Source organism: Pan paniscus, chromosome 10, assembly GCF_029289425.2.
Source record: "Pan paniscus chromosome 10, NHGRI_mPanPan1-v2.0_pri, whole genome shotgun sequence".
Taxonomy (NCBI): Eukaryota; Metazoa; Chordata; class Mammalia; order Primates; family Hominidae; genus Pan; species Pan paniscus.
In genome coordinates this window covers 67366665-67387369 of record NC_073259.2, presented here as the reverse complement: position 1 = coordinate 67387369, position 20705 = coordinate 67366665, and the positions used below count along the sequence as shown (strand labels likewise).

At 37.2% G+C, this 20705-nt stretch overlaps 2 protein-coding genes across 4 annotated transcripts in view; one reads left to right on the top strand and one right to left on the bottom strand.

Moving 5' to 3' along the window:
• LOC130540669 (uncharacterized) overlaps nucleotides 1-20705 on the top strand; it is a 104666-nt gene that overhangs the window by 38426 nt on the left and 45535 nt on the right. The gene's annotated exons all lie outside the window — the stretch shown is intronic.
• The window catches only part of OVCH1 (ovochymase 1), a 71954-nt gene continuing 56086 nt past the window's right edge, over nucleotides 4838-20705 (bottom strand). The window contains exons 26-27 of the mRNA XM_063593132.1: nucleotides 18288-18394; nucleotides 4838-12773 (exon numbers count right to left, since the gene is read on the bottom strand). Coding sequence (XP_063449202.1) covers nucleotides 12714-12773; nucleotides 18288-18394 — 167 coding nt within the window. The 3' untranslated portion in view covers nucleotides 4838-12713. The remainder of the gene's footprint in view (nucleotides 12774-18287; nucleotides 18395-20705) is intronic.

Genomic DNA, 20705 nt, shown 5'->3' with positions numbered 1-20705 from the left:
ACTTATCAGCATTTTCTCCTTTTAAACTGAACTAATTTCTAGACTGTTCTTCCTCTCCTTGTGTCAAAAGGCATCAATGTGATGACTACCACGTGGTTAGAACAGTGGTCAAGAACACAGAGTGCTGCAGTTGAGTCCCACGTTTTCTACTTATTAGCGATGTCACAGGAGGCAATTTATTTAACAGTTTTGTGACTTGCTTGTCTCATATTTAAAATGAAGATAATGTAACCAACCTACATAAGATTGTTAAAAGATTAAGAGTTTTCATCTTCATGAGATTGGGTCTTAGTTCGACAATGCCTGGATAATGGTAAATATTTAATAAGTTATTAGATAATATTAAGCAGAACAAGTTTTGTACATGGCCTGAGAACCTCTCCATGAGAATTCCATGTATATTTAAAAAGAAGAATTATGATCCTTCTGTCTTCTCTCTTCTCCAAGGTAAACATGCCCAGGATGTCCACACCCTTCTACATCCTGCTCATTATGCTCTTTGGATGCACTCCAGTTTGCCAATGTTCCTTAAATTTGTGTTTGACCAAGGGGGATATTCAAAATATTTAGTAACCAGATTGCACACCAACTGTAAAGAACTTGCGAGACTCAGCTAGTACTATGGTACTATGATTCCCTTTATCTTTTAATTCTTTACTATCGCTGCTCTGAATTTGTAATCATTTGACACCTCTGGAATTAGTTCAAACATCCCACCTTCTAAATCACCACCTCCTAAGTATATTAATATTTCTTTGCTATAATTATTTAATCTCACCATGACCTTCTACGCCATTGATCCCATAAACTTCCTAAATCCATCAACCCTTTAAAAAGTGAGAAATTTTGCTTTAAAAGGAAGCAGAGAAATGGGATAATTGCTGACTTACATTAGTTTTAGTTTGTTTTAAATGATAGATAATATTAGAACATGTTTGAAACTGATGAGAATGATAGAGAAGATAGACGATGTAGGAGAAAGGATAACTAAATTAGTGAGAAACTGAAAAGTCCCAAATTGATATCTATAGCTCCAAATCCTCCACTAGCTCAAGAGTTCTATCTCTAGCTAACTAGTGGCAACTCAATCTGGATATATCAGAGCAATGTTTTTAGCATGGCCCAAACAGATATCTCTCTATAAATCTTTTTCTCCCTGTCATATATTCCATCTCCATAAATGCTTCCTCCAGTGTCTCACATCATAAACCTAAGAGTCATTCTTGATTTGCATACTGAATTCCATATTCAATCCATCAGGAAATCCTCTCCATTCTATCTCCAGATCTGTCTACTTCACTTGCATTCCATTATTGTTATCCTCCTCTAAAGCAACATCATCTATTGTCTAAAACAGTGCAATAGAACTTTCTGCAATGATGGAGCTTTCTATATCTTTGCTGAGCAATATGGTAGTCACTCACTACATGTAGCTACTGAGCACTTAAAATGTTGGTATTGTCACATTTTACTTCATTTTATCTAATTTACATTTAAATAGCAACATGGATTGGACAGTGCAGGTGTAGACAAGAGCCTCATAACTGTAGACACAATTCACTTTGTCACTCCAGATCAGCCTTCAAATTACTCCCCTGTCAAAACTTATGATGACCTCCTATTGAACTGGAATAAAATCCTAAGTCACTATCATAGCCTGAGCTGCACAATTGGAGAAAGCCTCTGCTCCACCACCCCACTTCATTCTAGTCTGTCCTTGCTCAATCTCTAGTCACTCTGACCTCTGACAGTTCCCTAAGTTACCAAGCTCTTCGCTCATTCAGGGCCATTTTTTCCACTTTTTCTTTTAAAAATCAAATATTTTCTGTCAAGCAGTGCTTTAGACATTGAGGATACAGCAAGAACAAAAGAGACAAAGTTCTGTTGCCAGGAAATTTTAATTCTGGTAGAAGAGACAAATTATAAATGAATGAAAGATAATACTCCATCAGGCCATGATCAATCCCTAGAAGAAAAGGTTAAGGAAGGCTATTTAGATTGTATGATAGAGGAGGTCTCAGGTAAGGTAGCATTTGAATGATTGAGGAAGTGAAACTTGAGACAGAATATGCTTGGTTAGAGGCCTCTTCCTCCATGTGAGGACCCAGTGAGAATGGGCTGTGCCTAAGAACCAGAAAGTGAGCCCTTAGCAGGCACCAAATCTGCTGGCACCTGGATCCTGGACTTCTCAGCCTCCATACTGTGAGAAATAAATATTTGTTGTTTGGAAACCACTCAGTCTATGGTATTTGTTATAGCAGCTTAAATGGGGTGATAGCCTAGCTAACGGGGAAGCCAGGAGAGTAGCAACAGGGGTCTATATTCATTAGGTCCAAAATCTTTACAGAAATTCCATGGTTCATTGAAATAAAATTGTGCAAGCTCACAAATAAATGCAAATCCCTTCGCTGTTATATAGAATTACACAGGCTCATTACAGAAATTCAGGTTGTCTCATTTGTAATCATTTGACACCTCTGAAATTTTGATTAATCTGAGCTTTTAAAGAGGAATGATGTTACCAGTTTGGAGAATATTAAAGAGTGAGAAAGAGAAAAGCAGTCCCTGACATACAGAGAACCTGGTCTGATGCTCGCAGCTGGACCATGTTATTTTCCTGTTGGACATACACTGTCTCACAGGACATCAACAGCAGACAGGATGGTGCTAGTCTATGATAAGGTAAGACAAAAAACGGCTGTGTGCAACCACCAAAATACCACTCTCCTCCCTCTCTTGGCTAAAATGAGGAACCGCTACTGCTTTACCAGTTACAGTTTTATCCTTACTCTAGTCAGGCCTCCTTTTGACTGAGATAGCCGTCGTAAAATTGCTCTATTTCCTGACAGAAACCAATTCAGAACAAAGTCCATTTCCTAAGACCCTCTCCAAAATTACCCAAAGCTCTAACTCTATTATAGGTTTTTCTAACACCTTCTTACTGAGATACCCCATGGTTTTCCATGGTGTGTATACTCCCTCTCTGCAATGAGTGCTAAATGCAATTTGTTCAACTACAGGTACATTTCTAGGGTCTTTGGTGAAAGGGTATTGACAGGAATTAGGGTTGAAGAGTATGGTGCTATGGAGACCCATGGTTCATCTTAAGGAAAACCAATAGCTTGAACTTATAAATCTTCCCCTCCTCCATACCCCAATTGCTTTATAATCTAATAAGAGCCATACTTACTGATAGGAAAGTTAGGCAACTTTGGAACTTCAAAGCAAAATTCTGAACTTATTGGTGTTATAAATCTGGAACTATCATAGGAGGGGTCAAGGTCCCTGGAAAAGGAAAGCATCAAAATCCTCCTCTTGACCTCTGCAATAAATGGATTTTAATGGTGTCCTAAGTGGCAGAACTAAGAGGAAACTAGAGAAGTTGATGCAATACTCGATTACAAAATGTTTCAAAAAGTTTCCCTCTATGAGTCAGTCTCATGAAGGAATACTGCCAAATGCTCAAGCATGACAGACACTATGTGACCAATACATTTCTAAAGATTATTCAAGCTTGGTAAGTGAGTGTAGCTCACTGGTAGACAGGTGCCTCTCATGTACAAGGCCCTGAGTTTGACTCCCAGCACCTCCAACCATTAATTTCTTAGTCCTCAGCACCACTCATCGGTAAAGATTATTCTGGCTAATGGAACTTTTCTCCACTTTAATTTATCTGAGGTCTAAAAAGGGCCATCTATATTATGAGTATAAAACCTGATACTGGTAACACTGAATAAATACATTTTCAAAAAAGTTACCATCTAAAAATGCCATTTAGGAAATAAAATCCTTTAAAACATATGGCATCTGGACAAAAACAAGAGTGCCAACTAATGGTTAAATGAGATAGGAATTTTTGTACTAAAAAGTCAAGACAAGCCAGGATTGGGAAGGAATAAAGATCCAGTGAGTGTGATCTCGTACTCATCCAACTGTGCTCAATAATGCTATAGGATTCTAATGAAGGATCTGATGAGAAATCACTGACAACAAATGCTATTGTTCCCAAGGCCAATGTAGGTCATGTTTTACATGTATATTCATTATATAGATACTCGGTGCCAGTTAGTGTAGGCCATTTAAGAAAGATAAATTTACAAAGTAGTATTGATTGCTGATATGGTCTATCATAAATATTATATAATCCCAATCACAGTTCAAAGATTCTTCTGTTATAAAGTCTTTAATCATGGCCTTCATTTTATTTACTGTTGTGGAATAAAAAGTCCAAGTGTAATTCAGCATGTTGAGTTAACTGTTAGGATAATCAAGAGATGTGATCTCAACAGAAGTCACTGGAATCAAATCCAATACTGGACATCCTTGAGACAAAGAGAAAAAATATACAATAATCAAAAAGAGAAGTTACTTGAATCTAATTGGAATGTCTACAAGTAGGTCATTAAAACCTAAACTGTAGCATACTTTATTAATTCCTATCATTGCTTCTTGGTATCCACAGATCCTTACTTATGTTTAAATGACTTCTGTTTGGAAAAACGGACCCCCACTTCAAAAGCAAACAGCCTGAATTCTTTGACCTTAAATCACAAACTGTAAATCCATTAAGTCACACCACGTCTACATTTCAATTTATTTTTGTCACTCCTATTTCATACATGATCTTATTTAGGTTTCACAATCATAAGATACAGGTATTATTATCTTCAGTCTAGAGGTGTGTGAATTGACACTTGATATTCAAGAGATGTGACCTAAGATCTTTAGGACTTCTCTAAATTTGCAAATGCCATAGTAATATTTCACTTCCCCCATAACTGCATAAAACATAACTTCAATATCATTTATGATATTGAAGCTCCTAAAATTTAGCCTCACAGCACATACAGTTCAAATTTCTAACACTTACAAGTTAAGGAAATTTGGATCACTCAAAGGTAGTCAAAACAAGGATATTAAGGTTCATAGGGTCAGGAGAAAAGAAAAATGAGCAATTAAGTGACATTTTGGGCCTATTCCAAATGCTGTAGGTATTATATAGCCTAACATTGGGGCCACCTAAATACTGATTTACTTTATCTATAATCTTATCACCTTAATCACAATGCAATAATCCAGTAAAGAAAAAAGACAAAATATATACATTGTCTAAAAGACATAAAATATATAGAAAGAATAACAATGAACAGACTTCAAATAGCTAGAAAGATTCTCATAAGCAAAGCAGATGTCTTTTTAACCCATTAATCGAATAAAGAGCCACCTCCTTATTTACAACTATCTAATCTTACTAAAGTCTCTCCTGCTCCTGACATATGAGTCCATATATCAGTATAAAGCAACCAGAATCAGGTCATTAACATCCGTATGTTATGACAGAAGTTAGAGTACACTACTTACCAGACAATGTTTAGCAGCAAGGATATTCCTATGTGTTCATAATATCAGTTAACCAAAGCCAAGTCAAACCCTATATCACAGATTCCTTACCTCCTTTATGATCTTACCCTCATCATTGTTTTTATTTTTTTTTTATTTCAATAGGTTATTGGGGAACAGATGGTGTTTGGTTACATGAGTAAGTTACTTAGTGGTGATTTGTCAAATTCTGGTGCACCCATAACCCAAGAAGTATACACAGCATCCTAACCTAGTCTTTTATCCTTCACCCATTTTCCACCCTTTCCCCCTGAGTCCCCAAAGTCCACTGTGTCATTCTTATGCCTTTGCATCCTCATAGCTTAGCTTAGCTCCCATTTATGAGTGAGAACATACGATGTTTGGTTTTCTGTTCCTGAATTACTTCACTTAGAATAATAGTCTCCGATCTCTTCCAGGTTATTGTGAATGCCATTAACTCATTCCTTTTTATGGTTGAATAGTATTCCATATCTATCTATCTATCTATCTATCTATCTCTCTCTCTCTCTCTCTCTCTCTCTCTCTCACACAGATTCTTTATCCACTCGTTGATTGATGGACATTTGGGTTGGTTCCACAATTTTGTAATTGCGAATTGTGCTGCTATAAACATGAGTGTGCAAGTATCTTTTTCATATAATGACTTCTTTTCCTCTGGGTAGATACCCAGTAGTGGGATTGCAGGGTCAAATGATAATTCTACTTTTCAGTTCTTTAAGGAATCTCCACACTGTTTTCCATAGAGGTTGTGCTAGTTTATATTCCCACCAGCAGTGTAGGAGTATTCCCTGTTCACCACATCCACACCAATATCTACTATTTTTTGATTTTTTGATTATGGCCATTCTTGTAGGAGTAAGGTGGTATCACATTGTAGTTTTGATTTGCATTTCCCTGATCATTAGTGATGTTGAACAATATTTCATGTTTGTTGGCCATTTGTATATCTTATTTTGAGAATCATCTATTAATGTCCTTAGCCCACTTTTTGATGGGATTGTTTGTTTTTTTCTTGCTGATTTGTTTGAGTTAGTTGTAGATTCTGGGTATTAGTCCTTTGTCAGATGTATAGATTGTGAAGATTTTCTCCCACTCTGTGTGTTGTCTGTTTGCTCTGCTGACTGTTCCTTTTGCCATGCAAAAGCTCTTTAGTTTAATTAGGTCCTCGCTATTTATCTTTGTTTTTATTGCATTTGCTTTTGGGTTCTTGGTCAGGAAATCTTTGCCTAAGCCAATGTCTAGAAGGGTTTTTCCAATGTTATCTTCTAGAACTTTTAGAGTTTCAGGTTTTAAGTCCTTAATCCATCTTGTGTTGGTTTTTGTATAAGGTGATAATCCAATTTCATTCTCCTACACGTGGCCAGCCAATTATCCCAGCATCATTTGTTTAAAAGGGTGTCCTTTCCCCACTTTGTTTTTGTTTGCTTTGTTGAAGATCAGTTGGCTGTAAGTATTTGGCTTCATTTCTGGGTTCTCTATTCTGTTCCATTGGTCTATGTGTCTATTTTTATACCACTACCATGATGTTTTGGTGACTATGGCCTTATACTGTAGTTTGAAATCAGGTAAAGTGATGCCTCCAGGTTTGTTCTTTTTGCTTAGTCTTGCTTTGGCTATCTGGGCTCTTTTTTGGTTCCATATGAATTTTAGAACTTTTTTTTCTAATTTTGTGAAGAATGATGGTGGTATTTTGATGGGGATCACAGTGAATTCGTAGATCGCTTTTGGCAGTATGGTCATTTTCACAATATTGATTCTACCCATCCATGAGCATGGGATGTGTTTCCACTTGTTTGTGTTGTCTATGATTTCTTTCAGCAGTGTTTTCTAGTTTTATTTGTAGAGGTCTTTCACCTCCTTGGTTAGGTATATTCCTAAGTATTTAATTTTTTTTCAGTTATTGTAAAAGGGATTGAATTCTTTATTTGATTCCCTGCTTGGTTGATGTTGGTGTACAGAGGAGCTACTGATTTGTATACATTAATTTTGTATCCAGAAACTTTGCTGAATTCTTTTATCAGTTCTAGGAGCTTTCTGGAGGAGTCCTTAGGATTTTCTAGGTAAACGATCATATCATTAGCAAACAGCGACAGTTTGACTTCCTCTTTATCAATTTGGATGCCCTTTATTTCTTTCTCTTGTCTGATTGCTCTGGCTAGGACTTCCAGTACTATGTTGAAGAGGAGTGGTGAGAGTGGGCATCCTTGTCTTGTCCCAGTTATCAAAGGGAATGCTTTCAACATTTCCCCACTCAGTATTATGTTGGCTGTCAGTTTGTCATAGATGGCTTTAATTACTTTGAGGTATGACCCTTGTATGCTGATTTTGCTGGGAGTTTTAATCATAAAGCGATGCTGGATTTTGTCAAATGCTTTTTCTGCATCTATTGAGATGATCATGTGATTTTTGTTTTTAATTCTGTTTATGTGGTATATCACATTTATTGAGTTGCATATGTTAAACCATTCCTGCATCCCTGGTATGAAACCCACTTAATCATGGTGGATTATCATTTCGATATGTTGTTGGATTCAGTTAGTTAGTATTTTTTAAGGATTTTCGCATTTATGTTCATCAGGGATATCAGTCTGTATTTTTTGTTGTTGTTGTTATGCCTTTTCCTGGTTTTGGCATTAGGGTGACACTGGATTCATAGAATGATTTAGGGACAGCGCCCTCTTTCTCTATCGGGTAGAATAGTGTCAAAAGGATTGGTAACAATTCTTTGAATGTCTGGTAGAATTCTGCTGTGAATGTCTGGTAGAATTCTGCTGTTGGTAATTTTTAAATTATCATTTCAATCTTACTGCCTGTTATTGGTCTGTTCAGGGTACCTAATTTTTCCTGATTTATGCTAGTAGGGTTGTATCTTTCCAGGAATTTATCCATCTCTTCTAGGTTTTCTAGTTTATGTGCATAAAGCTGTTCATTGCAGCCTTGAATAATCTTTTGTATTCCTGTGGTATCAGTAGTAATATCTCCTGTTTCATTTCTAATTGAGCTTATTTGAATCTTCTCTCTTCTTGATTAATCTCACAAATGGTCTATCAATTTTATTTATCTTTTCAAAGAACCAGGCTTTGTTTCATTTATTTTTTGTATTATGTGTTTGTTTGTTTGAATTTCATTTAGTTCAGCTCTGGTCTTGGTTATTTTCTTTCTTCTGCTGGGTTTGAGTTTGGTTTGCTCTTGTTTCTCTAGTTTTTTTTGAGGTGTGACCTTAGAGTGTCAGTTTGTGCTCTTTCAGACTGTTTGATGTAGGCGTTTAGGGCTATGAACTTTTCTCCTAGCACCACCTTTGCTGTGTCCCAGAGGTTTTGATAGGTTGTGTCACTATTGTCATTCAGCCCAAAGAATTTTTTAATTTCCATCTTGATTTCATTTTTGACTCAATGATCATTCAGGAGCAGGTGATTTAATTTCCATGTATTTGCATGGTTTTGATGTTTCCTTCTGGAGTTGATTTCCAGTTTTATTCCACTGTGGTCTAAAAGAATGCTTGATATAATTTTGATTTTCTTAAATTTATTGAGGCTTGTTTTGTGGACTATCGTATTTTGGAGTCTATCTTGGAGAAAGTTCCATGCGCTGTTGAATAAAATGTATATTCTGTGGTTGTTGGATGGAATTTTCTGTATATATCCATTAAGTCCATTTGTTCCAAGGTACAGTTTAAATCCATTGTTTCTTTGTTGACTTTCTATCTTGATGACCTGTCTAGTGCTGTCAGCATAGTATTAAAGTCCCCTGCTATTACTGTATTGCTGTTTATCTCATTTCTGTTCTGGTTGCCGTGGTAGGGGAGTGAAATGGACTCTGTGAGGGTTCTTAGCTTTGGTGGTTTAATGCACTATTTTTGTGCTGGTTGGCCCCCTGCCAGGAGGTGGCACTTTCCAGAGAGCACCAGCTGTGGTCGAATGGGGAGGAACAGGTGATACGCGGGCCCCTAGAACTCCCAAGAGTATATGCCCTCTGCAGTGACCAAGGTGGGTAGGGAAGGACCATTAGGTGGGGGCAGGGCTAAGTGTGTCTGAGCTCAGACTCTCCTTGGCCAGGTCTTGCTACAGCTGCTGTGGGAGATTGGGGTGAGGTTCCCAGGTCAATGGAGTTACATTCCTAGGAGGATTATGACTGTCTCTGCTGTGTCATGCAGGTTTTCAGGGAAATTGGGGGAGAGCTGACAGTCACAGACCTCACCCCGCTCCACACAATCCAAAGGGCTTGTCTCACTTCCACCATGCCCTCTCCAAAAGCACTGAGTCTGTTTCCAGGCAGTGGGTGAGCAGAGCTGGAGAATTTGTCCCAGGCTACCCACCTCCCAGCTGCGAAATCAAGTATGGCTTTCCTTCTATTCCTGCCTGTGGAGTCTGCACACCAGATTAACACCCTCCCTTGAGTTCTGGCCAGGAGGCTTCTTGATCAGTTCAAATTGTTACAAAGTTCAGTTGGAGAGTTCCTTCTCCATGTGGCCTTTTCCCAGTACCTCTAGCTGCCCTCCCAGAGTACCCCTGTGAGTCCAGGCAGAAACGGTTTGCTAAGGCACCAAGCAATCTCCCAAGGCTATGATTGTATTTAATTTTTCCTCTCATGGAATATAGAATAAGAACATTCAGGGTTAATACACCCAATTAAACTTTTATAACATATTTCTTTATTCTGATTATAAAAGCAATGCATATATGCTCATTATAGAAAGTTTCAAAAATGGAGTCCAAAGGAGGAGATAAAAAGTTTTGTTGGGTATGGTGGTTCACGCCTGTAATTCCAGCACTTTGGGAGTCCATGGCAGGAAGATTGCTTGAGCCCAGGAGGTTGAGACCAACCTGGGTAACAGCAAGATCTCGTCTCTACCAAAAAAAACAAAAGTGCTAGCCAGGTATGGTGGTGTGTGCTTGTGATCCCAGCTACTTGGGAGGCTGAGGTGGGAGGTTCACTTGAGCCTGGGAGGTTGAGGCTGCGGTGAACCATGATCACACCACTGCACTGCAGCCTGAACAGAGCAAGACCCTGTCTCAAAAAAAATATCCTCCTATAGTCCCTCCTTTAAGCAACCAATATTCATGTTTTAATGTAAATCTTGCAAAGTCTTTCTATGCTGTATATGTTTAAAAAATTGTATTCCATTTTATACCATTACAACATTTTTCCCCTATCTAATTTATTGTGACCATTTTTCCATGCTACTAACTACCTCATATAAATTATAATGGCTCTATATTTCTTATTCACATAGACATATCATAATTTCTCATAGCATGTTTTATCTGCAATCTTAAGAACACAAAATGAGTCAGATCTTGAATAAACCTCACACATGGGGTATATAAATCTATTATAATTCTTCTGTCACGAAAAACATGTCTACATTAAAGGTTTTCTATGTTTATCTGAAAAACAGAATGAATATATGTAATAAGAGTCTCTTACCTGAGTTAACCCCTACTCATACATTAGCTCTCAGGCAGGAGGATTCGCCTAAGCAAAATAGACACATTTGTTAACCCATTCATCAGCTAAGGAGCTACCTCCTTATTTTCCACTCCTACTCTGTCTTAGCTGAAATGTCATTACCTTTATTCAAATAAACAATTCTTGAGCACTATTTACCACGCATAGTTATAGGTTTCAGGGATATAGCAGAGGGCATGCTTGCTGAGGAACAGCAAGGTTGGCATGGCTGGGTATGAAGTGAGCACTAGGAAAAGTAGCAGGGGAAGACATCATAGGGATAGTCAAGAGCCAGATCCTATAGCATCTTGTAGGCACTATAAGGACTTTTACTATGAATGAGTTAGGAAAACATTGGATTATAAACATGATCTCAATTACTCATTTTAAAATGATCACTTTGGCTATTACACATAAAACTGGCTAAAGGAAGGCTGTACCAAAACATTATGGTGGAATTGTTCAGAAGCAGTAGCATTCTAGCTCTATTTTACTGAAAGACCTACTGATGAGCTATACTTGATGTGGAATGTGAGAAGTCAAGGTTGACCAAGTTTAATGACCTGAGTAATTAATTAGCAAAATGGAGTTGCTATCTACTGAGGTGGGAAAGATTGGTGGAGGAAGAGCTTGGAGGCAGGGGTAGGAAATCAAGGGTTCAATTTTGGTCACGTTAAGTTTGAGATGCTTATTAGATAGCCAAGTGGAAGGGGAGGCACTTGGATATACAGTGCTAGTGTTCAATAAAGAAGCTGGGACTGGAGATATAAATTTGGAAGTTATCACTGTATAGATGGTATTTAAAGCTAGAGAATGGGTGAGATCACTAAGGAAGGAGTATAGGTAAAGAAAGGAAGAGAGTCAAAGACTGGGTCCTGGGATACCTCAACTGACAGTGATAGAGAAAATGAGGAAAAACCAGCCAAGACTCTGAAGGAGAGCAGTGAGCTCTCCTTTTTTGGAGACCAAAACAAGTGAGATTTGAGGAGGGAGAGCTCGTCTGTGTCACGACTGAGAAGGGACTACCAAATCTGGACTTGTGGAAGTCATTGATAGCTTCAGCAAGAACAGTGTCCATGAAATGGTTGGAAAAAAATAAAGCCATATGAGGATAAATTCAAGAAAAACGAGAGGGCAAAAGGGGAGACAGTGAGTATAAATAACTTCCATGGAGTCTTGCTAAAAAAAGAGAAATCCAAGTTTTCCTTGATTCCCTTCCCTGTCCTCCATCGAAGTAAACAAGCTTCCTCTGTTATATATTTTTGTTGCACACTGTATTTTTTTCTTTATAACTGATATGGTTTTGCTGTGTCCACACCCAAATCTCACCTTGAATTGTAGCTTCCATAATCCTCATGTGTCTGGGGAGGGACCCGGTAGGAGGTAATTGAATCATGGGGGTGGGCTTTTCCCATGTTGTTCTCGTGATTATGAATAAGTCTCACAAGATCTGATGGTTTTATAAAAGGCAGTTCCCCAGCACATGCTCTCTTGCTTGCTGCCACATAAGATGTGCCTTTACTCCTCTTTCACCTTCCACCATGATTATGAGGCCTCTCAAGCTGTGTGGAACTGTGAGTCCATTAACCCTCTTTTTCTTTACAAATTACCCAGTCTCAGGTATTTCTTCATAGCAGTATGAAAATGGACTAATACAGTAACTTAATATACTATATATTTTTATATGATTATTGACGATCTCCATTACTAGACTGTAAGCGCTACTATGGCAGGGACTGTCTTGTTCATTGCTCAATCTTCATTTCTTTGAACAGTGCCTGGCATATTCCTACAACAATTTGTTGGTGGTCTGAATAATTCTCGGTTTAAATGTGAGATTTTTTTCTATTTTATGTTAGTCCCTTATGATATACTTACATAACTTAAATTCGATGCAAATTTCTTCTCAGTTTTCTTTTTCCAACACTTCTTACATTATCATACTAAAATTAAGTAAAATGTTTTTAATGGAAATGCCTCCCAAATTGTATTTCAATTAACATGTCCAAAAAAAAAAAAAAAAGAAACAAAAGGTAAAATGGGCAGTAAAGCAAAGCCTGCTGGCTGATTAAAAAAAAAATGAGTGTGAATGGATTAATCTTCAGTACTGAGGGAATTCTAATAAATATTCAGAATTAAATATAATGGCAAATGTTTCTCTATGATATCCAATTTCTATAATTTGCAATAGTTACCCGTTTTCATAATGCTATTAGCGCCTTTGCTCAAACCACAGGATGACGGACAAAGCGTATCTTTCAATAATCTGGTTACAACTAACACATATGAACTAATCAAACAAGTAAAGAAAAAAAGGACAAATTATTCTTGATATTAGTACATTCAGGAAGTGAATTCCAAAAGAGAAAAGCTACTTGAAACTTTTATGCTAGGGATAAAAATTTCTGACTGTATTGTCGCAATATTCCAAGTATCCAGAAAAATAAAGAGTATGCTTAGGTGTTAAAAAAAATCTGCTCAATCTTGTACTTCATACAGGTTTAGCATGAGGCCTCCACAGATTACAGAAGTCAGAATTTTAAATATTATATTTTTGTCCTTTCCTAAAGCTGACAAATGAAACAAAGAATTACAATCTATTAATTTACTTATTCAATAACAAAATTTTCCCAATAAAGCACAAGAAATTGAACAAAAACATACATATTGAACAAAAGAAGCACAAGAAATTGAACAAAAACATAACAAATAGGGAAAAAATGGACTTACCAGAAATACAAAAAGAGTATCTCAAAGAAAACTCTTCATGGCCAAAATGACATTATATGTGAAAATCGTAAGAGATTTTCATAAAAGTGAATCTCTTTCACATAATTTACCTTGTCCCCCCACAAAAAAACTTACTATTCATCAAGACAAAGATTATTGAGCAAAGTAAAAAATTCTTATGTTTGAAATTATAAATTTCTGCTATATCAATATAAAAATGGGAAAAATAACTGAATAAAAGCCAATTAGAATAGAGAGCTGGATGTTCCCTATTCCTGAGTCTAAGCAGTTTTAAGACAGTAGTTCTAAATCAACTAGGACACAATGCCCAGTTCTTATGATGTCGGAATAACTAAGGTACATCTTTTAAAAACTATATGTTGTAAGAAAAGGTGACATGGTCTAAGACTGGGTCCTCAGGGAACTAAAAGGTTATTGCTGTCACCAAACTGAAATATAATATTTTTAGCAAGTATATTTGAGCTTTAGCTACATATAACCTTCATTTATCCACAGTGGCCAAATTTATAACAGGCAAGTTGCAGTAATTGCCACACAAGTCAAACCCATTAGTTGGTCAAAATGAAACATTTTAGACAGTATTTCTTAGAACAGCCAGACCTGTGGCGTGAGCCTGTAGTCCCAGCTACTGGGGAGGCTGAGGAACAGGACTGCTTGAGCCCAGGAGTTCAAGGCTGTAATACACTACGATCATATTTAAGAATAGTCACTGCACTTGAGCCTAGACAACATAGCGAGAACCTGTCTCTTAAAAACCACTTTTTTTTTTGAGATGGAGTCTCGCTCTGTCGTCCAGGCTGGAGTGCAGTGGCGCGATCTCGGCTCACGGCAAGCTCCTCCTCCTGGGTTCACGCCATTTTCCTGCCTCAGCCTCCCGAGCAGCTGGGACTACAGGCGCCCGGCTAATTTTTTGTATTTTTAGTAGAGACAGGGTTTCACTGTGTTAGCCAGGATGGTCTTGATCTCCTGACCTCGTGATCCGCCCACCTCGGCCTCCCAAAGTGCTGGGATTACAGGCATGAGCTACCGCACCCGGAGGCCCCGTGACTTAAAAAGGGCATTGGTAGTAGCAGTTTCCTTCAACCTCCCACTACCCTAAGACTTCCAAAGCACCCTTCAGAAGATTATGTAATCTCATCTGGTGTGTGAGGCAGGCTGCTAAATGGTTTGAATACTGTCATGAAGCTCCCTGTAACTGCTCCACTATGAATCCATTTCAGCTTATAGAACAAGACATATTTTTCCTCCTTCTTTTCCCTATTTATAGCCTTAAAATTAGAAATGTTTATTTACTCACTGGGAAAAATTTAGAGAATTTCAAAAAAATTACTCATAATCTTATAATCTAAAGATGTCCAATTAAACATATTGATCTTTTTAGACCTGTATTTCATTTACTTTTTAAACAAATTTGAATTATATAGTTCATCCTGATTTTCTCACTCAGTATGACAGGTGTTTTATTTTAAAAATTATGTGACAATATTTTATTTAATGGCTGCATAATTTATAATTTATATTATATTTTTCTTAATTATTTAGACTAAGATTTAGACTATTTTCCATTTTGGCCACTATAAAAATGCTGAATGAATCTAGTGTGTTAACATCTCTGCACATACATAAAGCTTATTTTAATAATATAAGTATAGCTAAAAGTTGAGACACCCAGTACAACTTTATGAACTTAGTTTTGAAAAATATTTCTCTAGAAAACATACTCCAAGTTATACCTCAGTGAGATGAAAATACATGTTATATAACATTTGACAAGTATAATCATTCTTCAAAATTGTTGTCAATTTAGCAGTTAAATTTTCTCATTTGTTTTAAAAAGGCCAAATATTATATTTTTTATGTATTTGTCTATAAATTTCTCACTCAGCTCATTTTGTGTCCAGAATTTATTCCTTCTAGTGGGTTCTTGGTCTTGTTGACTTCAAGAATGAAGCCGCAGACATTTGCGGCGAGTGTTACAGCTCTTAAAGATGGCGTGTCTAGAGTTTGTTCCTTCAGATGTGTCCAGAGTTTCTTCCTTCCGGTGGGTTCATGGTCTTGCTGACTTCAGGAGTGAAGCCGCAGACCTTCACAGTTGAGTGTTACAGCTCTCAAAAGTGGCGCATCCAGAGTTGTTTGTTCCTCCGGGTGGGTTTGTGGTCTCACTGACTTCAGGAGTGAAGCTGCAGACCCTCGTGGTGAGTGTTACAGCTCATAGAGGTAGCGCGGACCCAAAGAGTGAGCAGCAAGATTTATTGTGAAGAGTGAAAGAACAAAGCTCCCACAGCATGGAAAGGGACCCAAGCGGGTTGCTGCTGCTGGCCCCGGTGGCCAGCTTTTATTCCCTTATCTGGCCCCGCCCACATCCTGCTGATTGGTCCATTTTACAGAGTGCTGACTGGTCCGTTTTTACAGAGTGCTGACTGGTGCATTTACAAACCTTTAGCTCAATACAGAGCGCTGATTGGTGCATTTTTACAGAGTGCTCATTGGTGCGTTTACAAACCTTTAGCTAGACACAGTGTGCTGATTGGTGCATTTACAAACCTTTAGCTAGACACAGAACGCCGACTGGTGTGTTTAGAATCCTTTAGCTAGACAGAAAAGTTCTCCAAGTCCCCACCCAATCCAGAAGCCCAGCTGGCTTCACCTCTTAATTTGTCATTTTTAAAAGTAGGGTATGTCATGGACAACAGTGATTCTGAATTGTAATTTGGAATTGGTTAGACCCTTATTTATTGTACTTAATAATTTTTTCATATTATGAATCCCCTAATTCTAAAGAAAATCCCTCAGTGTTTTATACTCGAGTTAACTAGAGGTAGATCAAGATGGTCATAGTCATGGGTGAATTATCATAAGGGTGATAATTTGCTTCAAAACTACCTCTAAGTTTAACTGATCATACACAATATTTTCTGAAACAAACATTCTAGTAAATGTAGTTTGCTGTAACACTCATAGTTTTCAAGGTTTCAAATCAAGGATCCTAAGAACTAGTATGCTTTCCATGATTACAGGAAAACTCTGCCCTCTTTAGTAAAGAGATGGCCAGAGGATCAATTTCATTGTGACAAGAAACAAGAGATTTAATTTAGATTGTGTAGTAACTGGTATGTAAATATTCAGTAACCTTTCTTATCTATCAAAAGAGGCTAATGGTTAATCCTGTGTTTTGTGTTCTCAAAAGCACTTGGGTCAACAGTGTGTCATTCTTTTGAAAAAAAAGTAGAAAACAGAAGGCACAGGACCTCTGGTTTAACTTTAATCAAGACTAAGTCAAAGGTATCTAGGGTCTATAAATTTATTTTACAGATTTTAGCTTTTCTATTATTGATCTGTAAACACTTCTTATATTAATTACTTCAGACTTTTCTCAGCATAGTTGAAAATCCCATGTATTTGCTTTTTAGTTTTGTTTCTGTGGATGCAGAAGAGTTTTTAATTACACAGGAACTTATTAATTTGTTTTCTTCTACTACTTTTATATGAGAAAGTCCTTCTCCATATGGTTAACTACCAATATTTTCCACTTTTAATGCCTTAGGTAAACTAACTCCTTTATCAGCTACTGTGTGATGTGAAGAATAATTTTATACATTTTCTGAGTGGTAATGCCAAATTAACCACATACAATGGTCTTAAATTTTCTAGGGCCCCTTCTAATCTATTTTCAATCACATGTTTCTTCTGATAGTTTTAATTACCGTGGTTTTAGAGTATACTTTAATATCTGATAGAGCAATTCTACCTTAACCATTTGGCCATTCTTTCCCCAAGAGATTTTCAACTAGTGCTATTTACTTTACAAGATAAACTTCGGAGTTAATTTCCTCTTCATCCCTCCAGAAAAAAAAATTCCATTGGGATTTAATTGGAAAATATATTTTTAAATTAACTTGTGTTGAATTAATATGAGTTATATCTTTCAGTTTTGGAACATGGTACTTTTATCTATGCAAATCTTTGTGTGTTTATATGTATTTGTGTGCCACACAGGCACCTTAATAAAGTTTCATAGTTTGAATAATAAATCTCAAATTTTAGGGTTATTCCTAGTTATCGTATGGCTTTTATTACTAAATGTAATTGAAGTAATTTTTCCATTATATCTTCTACATTTTACTGCTATGGTTTTAAGATTACAATTGCTATATAATTTGTATCTATTTTTTCTCATTTACAGTAGAAAATCTTAATATACAATACATTTTAATATTCAATTTTCCTTGTGTTCTTGGGATAAATCCTATTTGGTTCTGTCAAATGTTCATCAAATAATCTGCTGAGGTCAAGCATTGACTTAACCCTGAGGTGGTTGAGAGTATACCATCCTGGTACAAGGGTTATTTTCAGCAGAAAGCAATTGAAAATAAAATGTAGACAGAAGAAAAACTCTCTGCCCTCCCACTATCTCCACTAGGAAGGGCAGAACAATTCTTAATTAGAGACAAATCTCGACTCTTATCAGCCCAGAGATGGCACCAGAAGAATCTACATAACAAATCTTTCTAAAGTAACTTTTATTTTCTACAACTGTCCCCAATATATTCACCTTCCTACAATATGCCACCCCTAGAAGCTCAAAGTCCTTTGCCTTTAGAAGCTCAAAGTCCTTTTCCTTTATTTTGTCACTTCTCTTATTTATTGTTCTTTTTGTTAAGATGATATATAAGCCCAAGTTCTAATCACCTCTTTGAGTTACTCACCACTGAATTTTCCCATATATGCATGATATATGTGTTAATAAAATTCAGTTTTTCTCTTTTTAATATGTCTTTTGTCAGTATCATTGCCAGAGTTCCAGCGAATGAAGCTAAGATGGTCTGAGAAAAACAAACAAACAAACAAACAAAAAACAAAAAGCAAAAAGCAAAAAACAAACTTCTCTACACCAACTAAAGGAAAAATCTCTATCTCTACTACAACTACTGCTACTCTCGGTACTTTACCTCTCACACCAGATGTATGGGATTTTTCCCCCCACAACAATTGGGTATCTTACAATTCAATTCCATTCTGACATTATCTACCTTGGGTTAGCACGGACTGCACAGGTTAAGAGCTCAGTTTCACAAGACTGCCCTCACTCCCCACTTCAGATGCCAATTGCAAGTCCAGGTTATCACATTGCTACTTACTGCCCAGCAATAAATCAGAGGTTCCCACGATCCCCTCCTCAGGTTTGATAATTTACTAAAACAACTCACAAAATTCAGGGAAACACTTTACTTGTGTTTACCTATTTATTACAAAGGATATAATTCAGGAACAGTCCAGTGAAAGATGTATAGGGCAAGATATGGAGACTGGGCACAGAGCATCAACGTTCTTTCTGGGTACACCATCCTCCCAGCACCCTCCGTGTGTTCACCAACCCAACTTTATGAACTCTCCTTTTGGGGTTTTATGAGGGCTTCATTACATAGACATGATCAATCACATCATTGGCAATTGCTGATTAAGTCAATTTCCAGTCCCTCTCCCCTACCCAGAGGTTGGGCTATAAGTTCTAAACTTCTGATCACAGGATTTGTTCCTCTGGATGGGTAGAAGAGAAATATTTTTTTACCTTCCCTATACCCCAGAGCTTGTAAACCTTATTTAGAGGAATTGAAATAGAGTCATAAAACTTTTGGGGAGAAAGAAATAGAAAATAGTATGTTTTATGAATTAATTCTAAGTAAAGAACAGATATACAGTTGATTAACATTATAAGTAATAATTGACATTGCTAATGTACTCTTCCTTCTCTGTCCCCTTCTTTATTTCTTTGTTTTTCCAATCTTTGTGTGCCCTTTCACCCATAGAAGAGGCAATAGGGAGACAATCTAAACTCCTCCAAGCAGCACAATTTTAAGAATAGGAATCATAATAGATATTTCTAATCCAAATAAAATGCAAGCTTGGTTTCTTAGTATTGATTAACATGCCTTCTCTTATTTAATTCTCAAAACAACCTCATGAGGCAGTGCATGGTAACAGGTGTTCTGTAGGGCAAGAAAGATAGAAGTATACATCATTTTCATAGATACTGCAGTCTCCCCACAAGAAGCTGTGGTCTTCTTGGTGCTGAATTGGCTTAGGAACCAAGAAAGCTCAGTGCTCATCAACATTCTCCTAAATAGAAACACAAATATTCTTAATGCACTTACTTCTAGGATGGTATTGTAAATCTGAAGAATAAAAAAGACAGCAGTTTAGCAATTGGCTTTTTTACCCACTCTGAGAGGACCCTACCTGCATGGAGAGTGACACTTGTATCTGGGCCCTTCTTAGGAAGGCAAAGGCCAGCAAAAAGCCATACATCCTCTTTCTCTGGGCTTTTACTTCATTACGCATTGGTATCCTTGATTAAGTAAACTGGGAATTCATAGACCATAGTGTGCATGGTGGTGGGGTGTTTCCGCTCACAAATGAGGAAACTGAGTCTTAGAAAGATTTGAGATAATTCCCAAAGTCCCATGTATCCCATGGTGTCCAGAAATGTTGGTTGACCACCCAAAATCCTTGCGGGTTGACAACCCGCATTGCCAAGTCAATCCTAAGCCAAAAGAACAAAGCTGGAGGCATCACACTACCTGACTTCAAACTATACTACAAGGCTACAGTAACCAAAACAGCATGGCACTGGTACCAAAACAGAGATATAGATCAATGGAACAGAACAGAGCCCTCAGAAATAACGCCGCATATCTACAACTATCTGATCTTTGACAAACCTGACAAAAACAAGCAATGGGGAAAGGATTCCCTATTTAATAAATGGTGCTGGGAAAACTGGCTAGCCATATGTAGAAAGCTGAAACTGGATCCCTTCCTTACACCTTATACAAAAATTAATTCAAGATGGATTAAAGACTTACATGTTAGACCTAAAACCATAAAAAACCCTAGAAGAAAACCTAGGCATTACCATTCAGGACATAGACATGGGCAAGGACTTCATGTCTAAAACACCAAAAGCAATGGCAACAAAAGCCAAAATTGACAAATGGGATCTAATTAAACTAAAGAGCTTCTGCACAGCAAAAGAAACTACCATCAGAGTGAACAGGCAACCTACAAAATGGGAGAAAATTTTCGCAACCTACTCATCTGAGAAAGGGCTAATATCCAGAATATAC